Below are 18,845 nucleotides of genomic sequence, written 5' to 3' on the forward strand. Positions count from 1 at the left end.
AGAGCTCCCTGCTGACCCCGACAGCTGCCCAGCAGCTCCCCATTTTGTTATGGATATTTTTAGTAAAAGTCAGGGACAGGTCACGGGCAATAAAGAAAAAATTCACAGAAGCCTGTGACCTGTCCGTGATTCTTACTAAAAATATCCGTGACACAATCTTTGCCTTAACTATAATCTGTCTATTTTATATTTAAACTAATGCTTCCTTCATAATTTCTGCAACAGAGCATGACTACTCCGACAAAGGCTTACCAACTAAGGTCTCGTCTGGTGCCACGAATAAGCCCTGAAATCTTGGTCTGTGATTCCATGGATATTCAGAGTTCAGGGGAGGTGGATAATATTTTCAATGAGCCAGTTCCTCCGGAGATGAATGAACAAGCTTATGAGGCCATTGCTGAGGAGCTCAGAATGGTGCAGGTAAATCTTCAGAATAAGAGTGGAAGTGCATATGTAATTGTTTTGTTTGGGGTTTTTTTTACAAAAGCATGTTTTGATACTCATTGAGTAATATCATTTTTTCACCAAAAATAACTTTTGGTTTTAATGTAACAATTCACTTATAAAACCAAAGTAAGTGTTTAATAAATATTTTAGTAAATTATTGTGATGCCTATTAGCATGCTATACTGTACTTATTCACCTTTAGCATTTCCAGTGTAAACTCCACTAAGAGAGTTCACACTTGTTATGCATTTTCTCTGTCTACATGTTATTCATTTATATTTTGTGAGAAGTCTTAGTTTAGCAGAAATGGCACACTCCTGGGCATTTAAACCTGAATACTCAAACCAAAATGTTCCATCACAAGGAGACTCAGGCAGAGGGGCCACCACCATTCAAAACTGTGGCTTAGTTCAAAGCTAGAAGAGACTGCACTATTTGAGAACCTGTTTAAAAACTGTGTAAAACCTCAGTCCTTTTATCCTTCTTTTAAATTTCCTGAAAAGAGATGCTTTTGCCATAGAAGAGCAAAGCAAAGTGTCTGAGATAATCTTGATAATGTGGCTCTAATTTTCATTAATATGAAAACTTGTATACCACAGAACTCCTTGCTGAACTGCCCTCAAACATTTCATATAGCTCACAGATCTTCCCAGAAATCTCTAGTCCATTTTTGTGTATTTTGAAGAGCAGAATACATCAAACTTATACATACATACATACATAAAGTTCAGAATGTGCATGTTTGCAGGATTGGATCCCATTTTTGTATTTTGCTTTGAGGGATCTCCCAGAGATCTGGGAGTAAAGGATATCCCTGTGGTACTGATAAACCAATAGTTCTCTCTCTGAATGTCCTTGCTTCAAGCCATAAAGACAAAAATCTTGACTATTTTAAGTATTTGGTGTACACAGGTCTGACCATATGCCATGTGAAAATAATGGGAAGAGAAGCTTTCTAATTATGCATGTCTGCCATCTTACAGGAACAACTGAGCACTCTTCAGATCAAGCTAGATGAGGAAGAAAGTAAGAACATAAAACTTCAGCAACATATTGATAAACTGGAGCATCATTCTGCACAAATGCAGGAGGTGAGGTAGCTGTATAAATCAGATTTTTGTGAGAGAGTATATACAAAAGATGTGAATATCAATCACATTTCTCAGCTATTTTCAGGCCCCTCTTTAGTGAATTTTAAAATATTACTTGGATTTTTAAGAGGCAAAACTGCTAAAATTATAACACTAGAACTGAGCAGAAAGACCAGCTAGACAACAGCCAGCATCAGTGCTTTCTAAAACTTATTTTGAAATATCTAAAGCTGCTTGATCATAGAGTAAAAGTATAAATGGCGAGGCACTCAGGATGCCTACTGGTGGTGTTTTTTGCCCAATTTCATGATGTGTGGTAAATTATCAGTTGTCACCAAAAAATATTTTCTCTAAAATTTTGCAGTGCTAAAAATACTCCTACTTCTAGCTGTGAATAAACAAAACTGTCATTACTACATATAAAGTGTACAGGTCCTCTTTATTTTTCTATTTGTGGATCTACCCAGCCTAACTAACCAAAACTAAAATAGTTGTGTGGAATATTTTTCTGCAATGTGTAACACATACGATACAGCACCCCCCGTGATCTTGAGTTAAGTCACTTAATCTCTTCTTAGCCCCCTTACCTCCCTATAGTGGTTATCTATCTCATTAAGAGTTTGGGAAGATTGTAAAGTTCCCTGAAGACAAAATACACATTTTAGATGTGAGGAATTATTCCACTGAATTATACAATTCACTTTTGTTGATAGGCAGAGCTTATAAATGGTGAACTCACCTTAAAATTAAGGAATAGATTTTTAGGGTAATGCCATAAAGCAGATAACATGCTCTCTTTGTGGTACAGTGGGAGTTGTAGTGGAAGAGTAGAAAAGATGAGTGTGGCAAAGGAAAGATGGGATTGACAGAGAAGAGCATCAGTCTTCCTCCACACTTCCACTACTTCAGCTCAGGAGCAGATTTGAAGTTCTAAATTATCAGGTGAAGGGTACTTAAAGTGAGGCTGATAGGTCCTTTTTTCATCTCAGATTGCTTCCTCAGTTACTTCAATAGTTCTTCTTGCTCTATGGGCTTCCAATTTACTCAGCTATTCGCAACCATAACACGCTTGAATGTTCAGGACTCATGTGATTGGTTTGATGATAAATATCCAAAATAACTTTCTCAGCATACAGAAAAATGCATCTTACATAGTCAGAGCTGGAAAGTACACAACACATAAAAATATTTCTATTATTTCAACTAAGATTTATACAGTCCTATACTTCTCTTCCATTTTTAAATTTTATTTCTCTTCTAAAGCTATTCTCATCAGAAAGAAGTGACTGGAATAAAGAACAGCAGGAGCTCCTTGGACAGATAACATTTCTCAAAACACAACTTCAAGATGCTCAAAGCAAGACAGATAGTAAGTCCGTGTAGCACTGAAATGCTGTTTGAATTTCTCAAGAGTTTTCATGTTTTGAAGCTACTATGACAAATATTGAATAACTGCTTTGGTTGGGTAATGAGTTATATATAATTCTGCCCGAGTAATTTTTCCTGTCCATTTTTGATCAACCTGCATAGCTGGTCATAGAGTTTAAGGCCAGAAAAGGCCATCAGATCATCTACTCTGACCTCCTCTATATCACAGGATCTTCAGCTATAGACAATGGAAGGAGATGATTCATCCTAAGTGAATATGGAGTATTGTTTTAGAAGGTTAAAATTAAAATAATAAAAAGGAAAAAGGTGAACGGTCATTCTACCAAGCTGCAGTCCCACATTCAGGAGCAACTTTTAACCTTCCTTCTTATTTGTTCCCTTCTATCATTTTAAGTTTTTAAAAAAAGGTCTTCACTTGTCTTAACTCCTTCTGGTGTGAGTCTACTAGAATGCCTGCATTATATTCTGAGGGCATACATACCTATGTATTTTTGACATTTCCAGTTAGATTGGTTAGACAACTAGAAATATAGTCATGTTTGAACTCATTTTCCTGGTACAGCTAGTATAGAAGCAGTTGGACTTTTCTTTTTCCATATTATACTAAGCTAATAATGTATGAGAAATATAGAATATTTAAAACTCACAAGTGTGGTAAACAGGTAAACCTACTTAAGATGACTTTTAAAAATACAAAATACAGTAAAATGTGAGAACACTTAAACAATAAGCAAGTTCTAAATCTACCCTCCAATAAAATAAAAATCTACCCTCTACTGCCAATAAAATTAAATTGGGTTAACATGCATTTAGTTTACCAATTCTGAGTTACAATTACATGCCCCCCTTCTAGCATCCTTTTGATTCAGTGTACACTTTTTCTGCAAGTCAGTACTTCACTGAGCATTCTTTGCCTCTTTTTTTCTCCTTAAGTTTATTTTTCCCCACAGTTTTTTTGAGGAAATGGCCATTTTTACTGAGAATTATATGTAGTTTTGTTTAATTTTCACATAAGATTTTTCAACATCCCTGATATTGCATCTGCAAGTGAGCAGTTTTATAAATTAACAAAACTTCATACATTTCTGCATGTTTTTGACAGTATTAAAAAGTGAAGTCCATGACTTACGCGTAGTCCTGCAGTCTGCAGACAAGGAGCTGTCTGCTGTAAAGATGGAGTATAACACCTTCAGAGAAAAACAAGAGAAGGAAATGAGTCAGCTCTCTATGAGACACATGGATGTACAACTCCAACTGGATAATGTTAGGTATGTGGTCAGCTCCTTCTTAGTGGAAGCTTTTAAGCCTTCCACATGAGAGTGCATCCAGATTCTTAATTCTATGCTAATATATGCTAACTTTCACTGTAAATAATCCTTCCTATAAAGCAGAGCTCAAGTTAACCACTGTATTTTTTTGAATGTACACACACTGCTTTTACAGGCTCAGCTATTTCCTATATATTTAGAAGATAGGGAAAAAAGGTGGTGAAATTAACAGATCAATGACAGAGAAGCCCCCTTAATTTTAGCATTTGTGCCTAATAGCATTTTTCCATTACAGTAGAATCTCAGAGTTACAGACACCTTGGGAATGGAGGTAGTCTGTAACTCTGAAATGTTCCTAACTCTGAACAAAGCGCAGTTCAAGCTCCAGATCCAGCAGTTGATACTCCAGGTCAGGCTTCAGCATCAGTTGAGCTCCCTACTCGGTGCTGGCAGGAGTTTGCAAGCTTTTCTCCCTCCCCTGGATGGGTGGATGGGTGGTTGGGGGTGGGTGTGTGTGTGTGTGTGTGTGTGAGAGAGAGAGAGAAAACAGTGTGTCCCCCTCCCCAGGGTGGGGAGGTAAAAACAGTGTATCCCCCTACCAGCCGGAGAAGGGTGGGGATAAAAGCAGCACATCCTTCCAGCGGGCGGGTGGGAGAGGTGAAAGCAGCGCAGACCCCAGTGCTGCTCCTGCTTAGCTGGCTCCAGGTGCCTTGGGCTGGCAGCCCCAGCCTCTTGCTGTAAGTGGCTGCCCCTCGTGGGGGAGGGGTGGGGACAGCCAGCCCAAATGTGCCGACCTTTAAGATGCAATACAGCAGGGGTGGGCAAACTTTTTGACCTGAGGGCCACATCTGGATATGGAAATTGTATGGTGGGCCATGAATGCTCACGAAATTGGGGTTGGGATGTGGGAGGGGGTGATGGCTCTGGGGTGGAGCCAGAAATGAGGAGTTGAGGGTGTGGGAGTGGGCCCTGGACTGCAGTTGGGGGGCAGAAGGGGTGAGGGCTCCATTTGGGGATGGAGGCTCTGGGGTGGGGCTGAGGATGAGGGGTTGGGGGTGCAGGAGGGTTTGCTGGGCTGGGACCGAGGGGCTCAGAGTGCAGGAGGGGGATCAGGGCTAGGGCAGTGAGTTGGGGTGTAGGAGAGGGTCAGGAGTGCAGGCTCCGGGCGGTGCTTAACTCAAGCAGCTCCCGGAAGCAGCAGTATGTTCTCTTCCCCTCCCCGCCCCAGCTCCTAAGCGGAGGTATGGGCAGGTGGCTCTGCGCACTGCCCCGTCCACGGGCACTGCCCCTGCAGCTCCCATTGGCCACAGATACTGACCAATGGGAGCTACGGGGGTAGCACTTGGGGTGCGGAGTGGGGATAAGCTGCTGCTTCTGGGAGCCGCATGGAGTGGGACAAGCCCTGGATCCCGTTCCCCAGTGGGAGCTCAAGGGCCAGATTAAAACATCTGAAGGGCCAGATGTGGCCCCCGTGCCATAGTTTGCCCACCCCTGCAATACAGGCACAGTACAGTTTTGGTTTTTGGTTTTTTGGTGTTTTTTTTTTGGTTTTGGGGGGGGGGGGGTCTCTGTTGCTGCCTGATTGGTTACTTCAGTCAACAGGACACCATGTGAAACTGGGTCAGTCCATAACTCTGGTGTTCGTATCTTTGGGGTTCTACTGTAAATGTGATTTTTCCAGTAAGTGTTCGGACCTCCCTTAAGTAGAGTGAATTTGCTGAGGAAGCCAGTCTTTTTTTCAATTCTTTAATGCTAAAATGAAAAGCCTCACTCTAGTCTGCCCATGATGTCACTGCTTCACATTGTTGTGTGCATTGAAAAATCCATATAACTAAAATGAAAACATACATTTAAAATCAGTTTGTTCAAAGGTTGGCAATTCAGGATTGAAAATCTTTCTGTACTTCACGCTATAATTGACATTAAGTGCTATTAGGAGCAGGAAACTGGTAAAGTTTTATTTATCAGTCAATAGCAAGTGATATTAAACAGGCACATTTGCACTAAAGTAACACAATTTCAATACATGGGAAATCTTTTCCATTAAGCAAGATGACAAGTGGTCTTGACTGCATTATTGCATCCTATTGGGATTACATCTTGTGTGGCATTTGACATCTTCTAAGTAATATATTGAAGATCGAGAACCATGCATCAAAACTACTGACATGGTTTCACTGCTGCCCCTAATTAAATATTAAGAGACTGACCCTTTTAGAGGTGCTCTAGTAAATACCAATCTACCAGCTCTGTATTCGTTTTATGTTTCATAATCTGTGTCAGCAGGTGCATAGCCCCTCTAATTTTTTACTTTTAACCTTAATAAGTATTAAGTGACCTAAATATTCCTCAAGACAACAGTTTAAAAGAAAACAAATCCAGCTATACAATATACAGGAAGCTCTTGTGAGACAAATAAACTATACATGAGTAAGAGAAAATGTAACTGAATAAATGTGTGAATACACAGGGCCAGTCTGATGTTAATCACACTACCATCAGCAGACCAACAATGACTGATGGTGACTGAAGTATCACTTAAAATATTGAAGGATGTAAATTTTGGCTCTTTTTAGAGGAAAACAGCAGTGGCTGTACGTCCAAAACAGCACAGCCTCTCTCCCACCATCTCCACCAATGCCCCTTAAAACGCTTGAGGTGTCACTTAATATTTTGGATATCGTGATAAAAATGACATAACCAAAGCCTGTAAGTCTTGACATGACATCCATTTTTTATAAAACAAGACTGCACTCTGGATTATTTATAGCTTTTAAAATATAGTTGAGGTATTTTTATTGTCCAGTACAAATTCTTGTTTTCTAATAATGTCAAAAAACTTTTAATGAAGGCTAGAACATGAAAAGATTCTTGAAGGAAAAACAAGTCTGCAGGATGAATATGACAATTTACAGGAAGTAATGAAGTTTGAAACTGATCAGCTGAAGCAACAGCTTGAAGACAACAAACAAGAAACTGAAGCACTGAAAACCGAGCTTCATGTAAGAAAGCCAAAGCTGTTACACAGTATAATCGCACCTCTCATTTAATCAAATTATGTAACTCATCTCATTAAAATGACATTACCAATCTTAGGCCAAAAAATTTCACTATTTTGATAGCGGTCCTATCTGGAAGGTGTTACTTCCAGAAGTTTATTTAATTTTCCAGCTGACTCTTGAAACCATTGGTTATAAGAGACATCCAGTCACATTATGCAAAAATTCTGTTGTCTGCCAAAGAAATCATTATCTGATGGGGTTTAATTAAGATGGGCTAATTGGTAAAGAAACTGGGCATTACTTTTGAGGTGAATATTGGGAGGAGTACCCTGGAGGGTTCAGATTTCAATTCTGACTTAAAAGAGGCATCTCTGAAATATTTGAAAGTTGGTGCTTTTATACACTGGCAATAATGGTCTTGTCATACTGATTTATTATTTCTTGGTGTTAGATCACTGTCCTGTCATCTGGTTGCTGCTTTTCTTGAAAACCTTTCACAGACTTCAGTGATCGCAGAACACAGCACCAAAGCTGCTCAAGGGCTTTTGTAAATGCTTTTGCCTTCTTTCTGCATTGTATGCTGGCTACCTAATCAGCAAACTTGTTTCAAGATTCTCTTTTGGCATTTAAAGAAATAAAATGGAAACTATATGTTCCTTTTTAAAATTAACACTGTATAGTATTACAACTGAAAAAAATTAAAACCTAATTTAGAGAAAATTCTGTCAATTTGTGCCCCCTAAGTCTTAAATAATTTAGGATCCTATCTAACCATAGGACTGCTATCTCTCGTAACGACAACTGAGATGGGTGACACTAGAACTGCTGACTTGTCAGTATGCACTAGAGTTTACCTTTAGAATTATTCAGGGCAAGGTTCAAGAACTCTTTTTTTCTGTTTTGTCTATGCTTTGTGTAGCATTTTGAGTTGTATTATTTTTTCTTCCTCCTTTCTAATCTTTTGGTTTTAAATTATTTTTTTAGAAATATTATATTAATATGTTGGTACCAAATATGCAAAGGCCTCTTAACAGAAAAGAATTAAAATATTATTTTAATCTGTATACTTCAAACAGAATGTTATAAAAATTATATTGTGTTTTAGAATCTTTTGGAACTTTTGGAAACAGAAAAAGGACGTAATCAAAAACTAACATTGCAATTACAAGAAGACAAAGAAAATAATTCAAAGTGAGTATTGTTGTGGGTTTGATTTCCAGTTGAAGTAAATGGTTTCATCCTATGCTAAGTTTCATTTTTTTGTAGCTCTTGCTATTGAAATACATTTCTTTTTCCAAAAATAAAAGTGCAAACCTTCTAAATGCATTGTTTTGGAAAATATTCACCTCTGAGTTAACTAGCAGGACTGAATTTGGCCCAAATTGGTGAGTTCTTTAAACCGCTGAAATCACTATGCATGGTGTATCTTTTCATGTATTTTGTAATTGCCATTATCTATCTCTTGATATAAAGAGAAAAATGTTTTAGTATCTAAGATGTCTGTTCCAGTAAATGTGGATGTTCCCTTTCTAAAAAGAGAAAACAATAAGAAACTGATGAGGCAACAATAACACCTTCAGTTCACTTGAAAACATCCATTCAGAAAAGCCTGTTAGAGATTTTTGTCCCAGGCAGTATAGAGATTATTACTTGATGGATTTTTAGTCAGTGTCTTTACTCCACTAAAGACAGCACTACTTCTTTTTAAATTATTTTTAATGAACAGTTTCATTATAAAAATGTTCTTTTGTATGTGGAAGGTCTAGCATCAGCTGCAATGTATGGCTGCAAGCTGAACCATTAGTTTTTTGAATAGCATTAATCAGCTGGTAGTGAAAAAACCTTTAAAACTAAATGGGATCCAGGGCCAACCTACGTAGTTTGTTCCTTGTTGAAGCTGTCTTTTCTTATGTTTTGATTAAGTCTCTTACAAGAAATATATTCCTTCTCTTCTAGAGAACTCTTGAAAGTACTTGAAAATGTACAGCTGGAAAAACAGTCCTCTGAAATGGAGACACGATGTGAGCAGCAGGTATAAAAGCACATTTTGACAATTGAAAATTGAGTTTTCGTGGATTTCCTGTGTATTAATGGCAAAAGAACTTTTATTAAACTAACTGTTTAAAGATTAATAGTAAAACAAATTCAGTGCTTTCAAGTCTCAGGAATCACAGTTGCTTTTTAACTACTATGATACCTTTTAGCCCCTCTAGCATATTAAGCAGTACAGCTGTCTCTTGTGTTATTCCTAGTGTTACGTTTATACTAAATGTACACAAGAGGTAATTGAGGGCTATTTCTATAACTAAAATAAAGTTTCTTCCAGGAAGCAAAGTTGCAGAAATTAGAACGGAATCTGGCTGCTGCCGAAGAAGTTATTGCTTCTCTGGAGAAGACTAACACTGCTGACAAGGTAGCTACTTTTTATTGTTGGTTCACAAGTTCTGAAAGAAATTGACTTCTTTGTAGCAGAGCTGGAAGCTAAGCCCTTCCTGACTGTGATAATGGGTGAAAAAAGCTCTCATACATCTGGCATAGGGTCTCCAAGACCACTGGGGAAAGAAGGCTGGTACAGTGCCAGAGAAAACAGGGTGGAGATATAAGGGGACAGCTGGAGAGGGAAGACAAAAGGGAGTTGTGCTGTCTGCTGGACAAAACAGCTAACACAAGGTCATGAACGTATCACCTGTTGGTTGACAGGGAGTTTCCAGTCAGGCTCGTCTGATGAGGAATTGGCTTATAGAAACCATAGGAATGACACAGTAAGAATCTCACTGTAATTGTTGTCAGTAAAATCAATCCATGTTTCATTTAAGATAGCTTCACCAGTTTTCTGAAAGCTCCTTTGGTGAATAACTTTTATCACTGAGTATAACATACATTTAAGAAATTATATGGGAACTCATTGTCATGGATGGTCAATCAATTCCTGACTTGCTCTGTTTTCATAGCAAAAGAAAAACTTGGGGAGATTGGGTAGGGTTGGAGGGAAATGCCACACTAAATCCCGAGTCCAGTAATGGTTTCTTGAAGATGACTCACTCCATTAAGTTTCCGCCTGTTTCTTACAGCAACATTCATAACCTTCTATCAGAAGAGGATCAGAGTGGGACTAAACAGTTTGTGCTACAAAACAGTCTTTTTCCTTTTAATCTTGGAAAAGTAAATAAGCTATTTAACTCCTTGTATGAAACCTTAGGGTAAAGAGAGGTGCTTTTTAACATCAAAAATCGCACTGTTCCTTCACACTCTAATCAAAGTACTGTATATACTCGTTCATAAGCTGAATATTTTTGGTAAAAAAATGACGCATCAAAGAGCGGGGGTCAGCTTATAAACTGGTCTACACCAAAATTTGATGATTTTAAACTCTATGAGATAATTGAATATCTAATACATTGTCTTTTTGTTTACCTGGAGCGTCTGCAGGCATGGAGCCCCTCGGTTTCTTGTGGCCACGGTTCGTCGTTCCCAGCCAATTGGAGCTGCAGGAAGTGGCGTCACTTCCCGCAGCTCCCATTGGCTGGGAACGGCAAACCGCGGCCACTGGGAGCTGAGAGGCTCCGTGCCTTTGCACGCTCCAGGTAAACAAAACGTCCCAACCTGCCAGTGGCTTACCCTGACAGGCCGGGAGCCAAAGTCTGCCAACCCCTTAAATATAGGGTCGACTCATGAAAGGGTCATATGGTTTTTACTATTTTTACATATCCATCTTGGGGGGTCGGCTTATAAACGAATGGGCTAATGAACGAGTATATATGGTAATTAAAAAACCATTCAAAATATTTTATTGGTTCAAAGTGAAATATGGGCTAAGCAGAAATTATTTAAATAGTGACACTGAAATTGGGGTTCAACATTTTTCTTCTTTTGCAGGAAGTTGTATCTGACTTGATGAGCCAGATCCAGGAGTTGAGGACATCTATTAGTCACAAGACAGAATCTATTGATGGACTGACAAGAGAGCTGGAAGACATAAATGTATGTTCCGTTTTTTAAAAGATATGGGGCAATGTTGGGTATCACAAAAATGGAATGAAATGCCAGGCTGAACACTTTCAATTACATATTTTATCAGAAATGTGGAACAGTGTAATTTGCTGTAGGGTGAGTTTCTTTCAACGTTTGTTGTATTCTTCTGAGCAGTTTATGCCTAGGGTGGTCTTGGAAACTGAACTTTTTCCACATAGTGAATAGACAGACATTTCTCTCACTGGACCTACTCAGTTCCTGTGAGCTTCAATCAGCTGATATATTCATGTTTAATTTTGTTGAGAAGTTGGTGGTTTGAGAGATCAGTAAATGAAGCAGAAGTCACTGAATTCATTTGTAGGAAAGAAACTGTAGTTATGAGACGTAACTCCTAGGTTCCAGTCTTGCAAGCACACGTGATGCAATAAGATTCTTATAATAAAGTTGCTTGCTTGCATAAGTACTTGCAGGAGGTGGGCCCTTACTTACTAAATTGTGCTTTCTCACTGAAGCGGTGAGACTTTTGTCTTTTGCTTTACAGTGTGCCTTTTTTTAACAGAGGTCTTGCAGTCTTTTTTACTTTGTTTTATTGCAAACTGATACAGCAACACATGCAGTATTTTACATGTACTGTGAACCCAAAAGAAGCCAGCACAGAAAGGAACATACAACTTCAGAATATGATCCATATTTTTTCAGTGTGCATATTACATCAGGTACACCCAACATACACACTTATCCTATAAGAAATCATTCTCTGTTTCATTGCAACCTTAATGGAAGATCTCAAAGTACTTTCCAAACACATTTACTCACAGCACCCTTTATGAGTGAGGTTCGCATCATACCTATTTTACAAATGCTAGAGGTAGAGCCTTTGACTGACCCATGGTCACACAGGATATTAACAGAACTAGGAAAGGGACAAGGCATAACTCTCACTAATAGATATGATCTTAAAATAGTCAGATGGCATTGAAATTTATAATCTCAGTTTTAGTTCTGATGCAAAACCTTAGTTTGTGGGATTCAGCAAGCAATAGCACTTCTATTCACTGGACCTTTAGTATCGTTATGTCAGACAATTCTCTAAACATGATTTTATAGTTCTGTCATCTCAAGACTCCAAGATGCAACAGCTGAGTTGCTTTTAGCAATTTTCTTTGATATCTTGCTTGCATTATCATAGTCCTAAAACTTAACTTTGCTGTTTTCTTAGTGGAAGTATAATTCTGCCCTGGCTGCAAAAGACGAAAACAAAGCCATCATAGAGGATCAGGAAAGGCAGATCGAGGAGCTGAGAGAAGCCTTGGAGAGAAAACAGGCAGCTGATAAAGTTAATGTAAGAGTGCTAACATCAGTACCATATTGTGATTGTTTCTGCTACAGATGAGTTGGACGTATTTGATTTTTTGTTTAAAGTATTTACATGGAATTTAACCTCACTTGGATCCAATTATAATTGGTTGGAAAGAAAGGCACAAAAGTTTTAGTGGAACACCTGGAAATCACCATTAAATTGTTTCAGTATTTTCTTAAATATTTAACAAAATACACTTTTTTTTTGTTTTGTTTTTAACCCTATACCAAAGGCCTGATCCAGCTCTTCTTAGAGCTAGTAAGAGTCATTAAACTGCGTTTAAAGGGAATTGTTTCGGGTTCTTAAAGTATAATTGACACAAAATGATAAATGAATATTGCGTTTAACAGTCTCATTTTTTCCCAGTGTTGCTGTATTGAGGAGCTTCTCCATTACCCATAACTTTAACCAAAAGCTCCACCTGCTGGAGTAAAATTTAAGATACACAGTTAGTCTGATTAAGGCTGCATATTTTTCATTTTAATTGTTTTATTTTTATATTCTTTATCCAGTCTCTCACTGCCATCCCCATTATTCTGTAGAACATGTCCTGTAACTAAAAAGGGAACGTGCTCAGGTTTGACACAGTCTTCATAAAATAATCAGTTAGGACTGCATATACTCCTGAGGGAATTCTGTGCCAAAAAATAAAAAATGCTGCGCACAATATTGCAAAATTCTGCAACTTTTATTTGTCAATAAATAAATGCAGAGACTCCAGCATGGAATTGGGGAGCATAGGCCACTAGCTGTACAAAGATGGGAGATCACCCTGCAGCCTCCCCACCACTCACCCTTGGGACGTGGACTCAGTGGTGAAGCTGCACCTGACCCTGACACAGCACATGGCCTGGGCCTGCCCCAGAGTCACCCCGAGGCTCTGCCCCTCTGCGCCAGGCGCACCAGATGTGGGGAAGGCAGGCTCAGCCAGGCAGGATCCAAGTGTGGAGGGGCTCAGTGTGGGGGGGATCCAGGTGTGTGGTGAGAGGATTTTGTGTGGGACAGTCTGGGTGCAGGCAGCTCAGTGGGGGGGGGTCTAGGTGGGGGGGGGATCTGGATGCACAGAGGCTCAGTGGGGGGTTGCAGGTGCAGGGGCAATGGAACTCTGTGGGAGCTTCCAGGTGAAGGTGGTTGGGGCTCAGCGGAGAGGTCTGGGTGTGAGGGTCTCAGCAGGGGGCTCTGGGGGAGTGGGGCTTGGTGGGGTGGGGGCAGGAAGTAGAAGAGGATGCTGATCTTCCTGCAGCTGCGGGGAGGTTTCTGGGGATGGGTCTGACACAGTCCCAGCCACTCCTTGCAGGAGAAGAGGAAGTTCTGTCCTCTCCTGCATCCAGCTCAGCTTGGACTAACAACTGATCCTGGCTCAGGGTAGGAGCCACTGGCTGGGGTGTCCCCAGCCCTGCAGTGATTTACCTCTCCACCGGCTGCTCTGGGTGCTTGAAATGATGTACCTGCCTAGCTAGGGAGTGGTGCATGACTGCTCTTGCAGGTTCCCTTTGCTTCCCTGTCAGAAAGTCATTTTTCTGCAGGGAAGCAAAGAAATCTGCGGGGGACATGAATTCTGAGCACACAGAGTGGTGCAGAATTCCCCCAGGAGTATACATAGTACCTCTATTCTGCAACTTAAGACCATTCCTGCATCTACCAGAACAAACTGTTCACCTCTCAAACCTCCGTTCCTCTGCAAATAGATTTCCACTATGCGGGGGACCTAGGGAATAGTATAAGATTGCAGATTTCACTTTAGACTTAACTAATTTGGGGTCTATATTACCATGTCTTTGTGAGGTGAAAGCCAGAACTGAATTGCTTAGTAAACTGCAGTCAGTCTAGGTACATTATCAGGCTCCAACTCGGGTATCTATAGGGTAGTACGAAATGTAATTGTAAGGCAACAGGAAAAAACACTGAACTCTCGAACATACTTCTGAAACTGTGCAATATTTGGGTTATGTAAGTACAACTGGAAAACATGATTGTTTTAGCTTAAATTACACCCCAAGATAGTCATAATTAGGGCTGCAGATTTGTCACAGCACTTTTTATCAAAAATCATGGTGTAGTCATGGTAAATTTAGTAAAAGCCACAGGTTACTAAATTTACCTTGACTGCTCCCTGATTTTTTTTATTTAAAAAAATAAATGGTGTAACAAATGAAGTTCAGCACTACCTCTGAGGCCAGTTTTGTTGTCGTCCTCGCACCCGGGTGCACAACAAGATGGGAGATCCCCCTTCTCCCTTGGCTGGCTCTGAGTAGAGACCCAGCAGCCACCACTTCCTGCCTTACTGGACATGCCCTAGAAAGCAGTGACGGCAGCCGCACAGCCAGGAGCCTGCTGCCTGCACAGGAGATAATGGGGTGGGGGCTCACATCTCTGCCCAACTGAGGATGCCCCTGCCCAAGTCCAAATGCAGCAGTCTGGGAGGGGAGGCCCTGGGACTTTCTTTGAGCCCAGCAGCATTGGGAAGAGGGGCTGCAGTCCAGATTCCAGGTCTTCCACAGGGAACAAAGGCACCGGGATCTGCAGGGTGGCATGGTACCTCTTGCTGTGCTCTCAGGGCTACACCTTCCTTCCCCAGCTGGGACCTCCTCTCCCCTCCCCCGGAAGAATCCAGGACCAGCCAGGACCTCTTCTTCCCCTCTCTCTCACCCCAGTGATGTGCCCAGGTGGGGGACACTTGTTAGGGTCAGTGAAGAGGGAGACAGGATCCTGAGACTGGGCAGGGGAACACGAGCTGAAACCACTAGGCCTGGGGGTTGAAAGGAAACCTGCCCCGCACTCACATGGAGGCAGCAGCTGTCTGAGCCTAGCTCTCTGCTTTGAGTATCGTGTCCTGGGCAGGCTAAACCTGAGTGGTGCTGTGACCCAATCAGTCAGGGAACAATGCCTATAGCCAGGGGGCTGCCCAGCCCTGCGGACAAATGTGGGGAGGGCTCATTTTCCAAACCCCTCCCCTCTGCGTTGGGCTGTCAACCCACCCATTTAGAACCTTCCTGTAGTAAGTCGCACACAGACAGAGTAGTCGTGGCCAAATTGAGAAAACATGGAATCAATGACTTTTGCTGCACCATGACAAACCTGCAGCTCTACTTATAATGGAAAACATTGACTAATATTTTAACTGTAACTTTAAAATGTCCTAATGTACCTTTTGAAAACTTTGTTACAAAATTTTGCTCTGGGGCTAAGATGCTGTGTATCAAGCATAGCCAAAATAAGAAGTTATCTTTAGGGATGAATATTTACGTAAGTTCTGACTTTATTTAAACCAGTGTTTCTCAAACTTCAGGTTGGGATCCCTCAGGGGGTCACAAGGGTATTACATGGGGGGTTGCAAGCTGTCAGCCTCCACCCCAAGCCCCGCTTTGCCTCCAGCATTTATAATCGTGTTAAATATATAAAAAAGTGTTTTTAATTTATATGGGGGGGTCACACTCAGAGGCTTGCTTTGTGAAAGGGGTCACCAGTACAGAAGTTTGAGAACCAACTTTTAAACAATTTAAACAAAAAAAAAAGGTAGAGGGAAGCAGACTCTTGTAATTAATAAACCATTACTGTACACCACTTTACTACTCCAAAGCAGGTATTTTATTTCTATTTATTTCACTGCTCTTACTTTTGTTTGTCCATTTAAATAAAACAGAGCGAACTCCTGTATGAAGACCTGAACCATACCACTGAGCAGCTAAGCAAGTTAACAGAGGCTTCTAAAAAACATGAAATATTACTTCAGTGTGCACAAGAAGACTTAGTAAAGAAAGAATCTTTAATTCAGGAACTTAAGGAACAGGTAAAATGTAGGAAGTTCCTCCTAAAGAGTCCGCTATTCATTTTTTTGAGAGACTCACATCATACATTGCCACCTACACACTCCTCCCTAACTGGTTGCTTTTTGTTAATCTATTTCTCACTGCATTGGACAGTGGTAATTTAAAGAATTTTGAACGAAGGCCTGGATACGCTTTACAACCTTGCTAATGGGGGGTCCCAAGCTAGCACAAGTGTTAATTCTGAAGGTTTTGATTTTATGTGAGTGGAAATAAAGGCAAAGCAACCTGAGGTCTGAGCAATACAAAACGAGGTTTTCTTTTTCCTCCTAGTCATATGTGGTAGTTTGTTTGTGGATAGTATCATGGGGGTAACTGATGAGCTGTCTAAATGATACAAAGTAAGAGGGCTGATTTGAAGTCACCCCTAATATCTTTTGGAATACAAATATCCATCTATCTTAGGGTACATCTATGCTGCATGCTCCTTACAGCAGTGTGCAGAATACATACACTGCACACTCCCCTAACGCTGGTATAAGTAGTAATGTAGATAGTGAGGCACTGCTTAGGTGAGTAAAGAGACACATGAGCACTCTCTATGCACTTTGTATGGCTTTCCATCCGCCCAATCAGTGCTTTCCCCATCTACACTGCAATGTCCTGCTGGAGCCTTTCCCCACCTCAGGGAAAGACTCTGGCAATAGAGAGAGGCTCTGGCAGGAGGAGGCAGTAGGGAAAGGCTCTGGAAGCTCCCCACTGCCAGAGCATTTCCCCGCTGCCTTCCCCTGCCAGAGCCTTTCACTGACACGTAACTATGCGCCACAGCTTGATTTTCATTGTGTCGTGTACATACCCTAAGTAGAGTGAGGCTGAATGCTAGCCAAAAAGAAGCAGATTAGCTGCTAACATAGTACCTTGTTTAAATGTTTTTAAATAGTGTTTGCTTGACAACAAGGGAACAAGACCATAGGTACAGTAAATGTGGAAGAACTGTTGATACGATAAAACAGTGTGTGAAGTCTAAAATATTTAAGTACTCAGAATATATAGAGTAAACTTGCATACTTACAAAGTACTAGTTTTTGCTTTAATTCTTTCAACATTCTGTGAACTTTAAGTGCCAACTTTGAATTTTAATTGATTGGGTTTTATAACAGCTGGACAAAAAAACAGAAGAACTGGAAAAGAGGAAGAGTGACTATGAACTAAAAATGCAACAATTAGACTGTTTTGTGGACTCTGCTGCAATAGCACTGCCACAGGTATAGTATTTCATTTTAATGATATACTGTAGTTTACTTCACTGAAGACGCAAAGCAATACATATATGTATGTGGGAGGGGCGGGGTGGGACATCTTTAGACTGGGTACAGAAATAGTGACAGTATATTGAAAAGAGTTGTATAGTCTGTGAAATCCTATTTCTCTTTTGTAAGGTAAACAGCATTATTAAAGTTTGTCTCCTAGTTACACAGCATTAACAAGTAAAATCTTTTAATATATACTTATGCAGTATAGGGAAGACTCCCCCTTCTCAGTATGACTGTTTTTACCTATCAGAGTCCAAAAACTCCCCCTAATTTTGGTGTAAATCTGGCAAAATTCCTGGAAACTCAGGAGCAGGAAATAGCAGATCGGAGAGCTTCTGCAATTACTCTGGAGCATCTTGTATCTGAATTAAATAAAGAGAGAACCGCTAAAAATGATGAAATCCTAAGGCTAAAGGTAATGTGAAATAAACAGAAAAGGTATTTTTAAGGTTTAAGTTAATATGAAATGTATAGACTATCCTAGTGGGTTGGTGTTTGGCACTCTGCACTGCCATGCAGGAAGCCTTTTCTTGATCTTCTCCTTTCCTGGGCTGGTAGCATTCTAAATAAGCTGATTTGAACTGATTGAAAAAACTGATGGTCTCCTGTATCACTTTGTTGCAATCTCTGCTGCTGATGATATACCAGCAATAGTGGCTTTCTGCAAAGCAAGTTTTGTTCACGCTTTTGGGTATGAGATCCATAGATGCAGTTTGACTTCTCTATGGGGGGGCAGCTCCAGTCCAGCCAACAGGGCTGGGTGTGGAGTGGAGTGGGAGGGGTAAATTCCATGCCTGCCTGAGGCTTGCCATTTGGGGTGAGGGGGCAACCCCTGCTCCCCAAATTATGCTCATGATAGGATCTTGACAAAGAATTTCTTATGTCTTTCATTGAACAGTTTCAGAATATTTGTTCCTTCTGTACTTTATTTACTTGGAAATGAAAATAAGAATTGTGGTGTAGTGTTCAAATAACATGTTTTTCTTGCTTGGTTTAGGGACAGTTATGTGAACTGGAAAACCTGCGCCTGGAAATGCAGATGTTAACTGAGAATAATAGGAACCTACAGAGCCAGCTTGAAGAGTATCAGAGAGAAAGGAAAAACTGGTAAAAAGCTGTCCTAATCTGTCCTAAGTGATAATGTTAACTAAATTGTAATTCTTTGTCTTTACTGCAGGTATGATATTACACATACTGTATCAGAACTAGTTAAACTAAGATGACTCAATTAAACCT

The 18,845-nt window shown here is 40.4% G+C and overlaps 1 protein-coding gene across 1 annotated transcript in view; it reads left to right on the forward strand.

Annotated features, from left to right (window-relative positions):
• KIF15 (kinesin family member 15) overlaps positions 1–18,845 on the forward strand; it is a 54,688-nt gene that overhangs the window by 20,927 nt on the left and 14,916 nt on the right. Inside the window, exons 16-29 of the mRNA XM_074945517.1 lie at positions 226–420; positions 1,431–1,538; positions 2,802–2,907; positions 4,030–4,195; positions 7,047–7,197; positions 8,303–8,388; positions 9,154–9,229; positions 9,524–9,610; positions 11,074–11,178; positions 12,389–12,511; positions 16,173–16,319; positions 17,457–17,561; positions 17,860–18,024; positions 18,607–18,716. Of these exons, the coding sequence (XP_074801618.1) occupies positions 226–420; positions 1,431–1,538; positions 2,802–2,907; positions 4,030–4,195; positions 7,047–7,197; positions 8,303–8,388; positions 9,154–9,229; positions 9,524–9,610; positions 11,074–11,178; positions 12,389–12,511; positions 16,173–16,319; positions 17,457–17,561; positions 17,860–18,024; positions 18,607–18,716 (1,730 nt within the window). The remainder of the gene's footprint in view (positions 1–225; positions 421–1,430; positions 1,539–2,801; positions 2,908–4,029; positions 4,196–7,046; positions 7,198–8,302; positions 8,389–9,153; positions 9,230–9,523; positions 9,611–11,073; positions 11,179–12,388; positions 12,512–16,172; positions 16,320–17,456; positions 17,562–17,859; positions 18,025–18,606; positions 18,717–18,845) is intronic.

Source organism: Natator depressus, chromosome 2 (genome assembly GCF_965152275.1).
Source record: "Natator depressus isolate rNatDep1 chromosome 2, rNatDep2.hap1, whole genome shotgun sequence".
Classification (NCBI taxonomy): Eukaryota; Metazoa; Chordata; order Testudines; family Cheloniidae; genus Natator; species Natator depressus.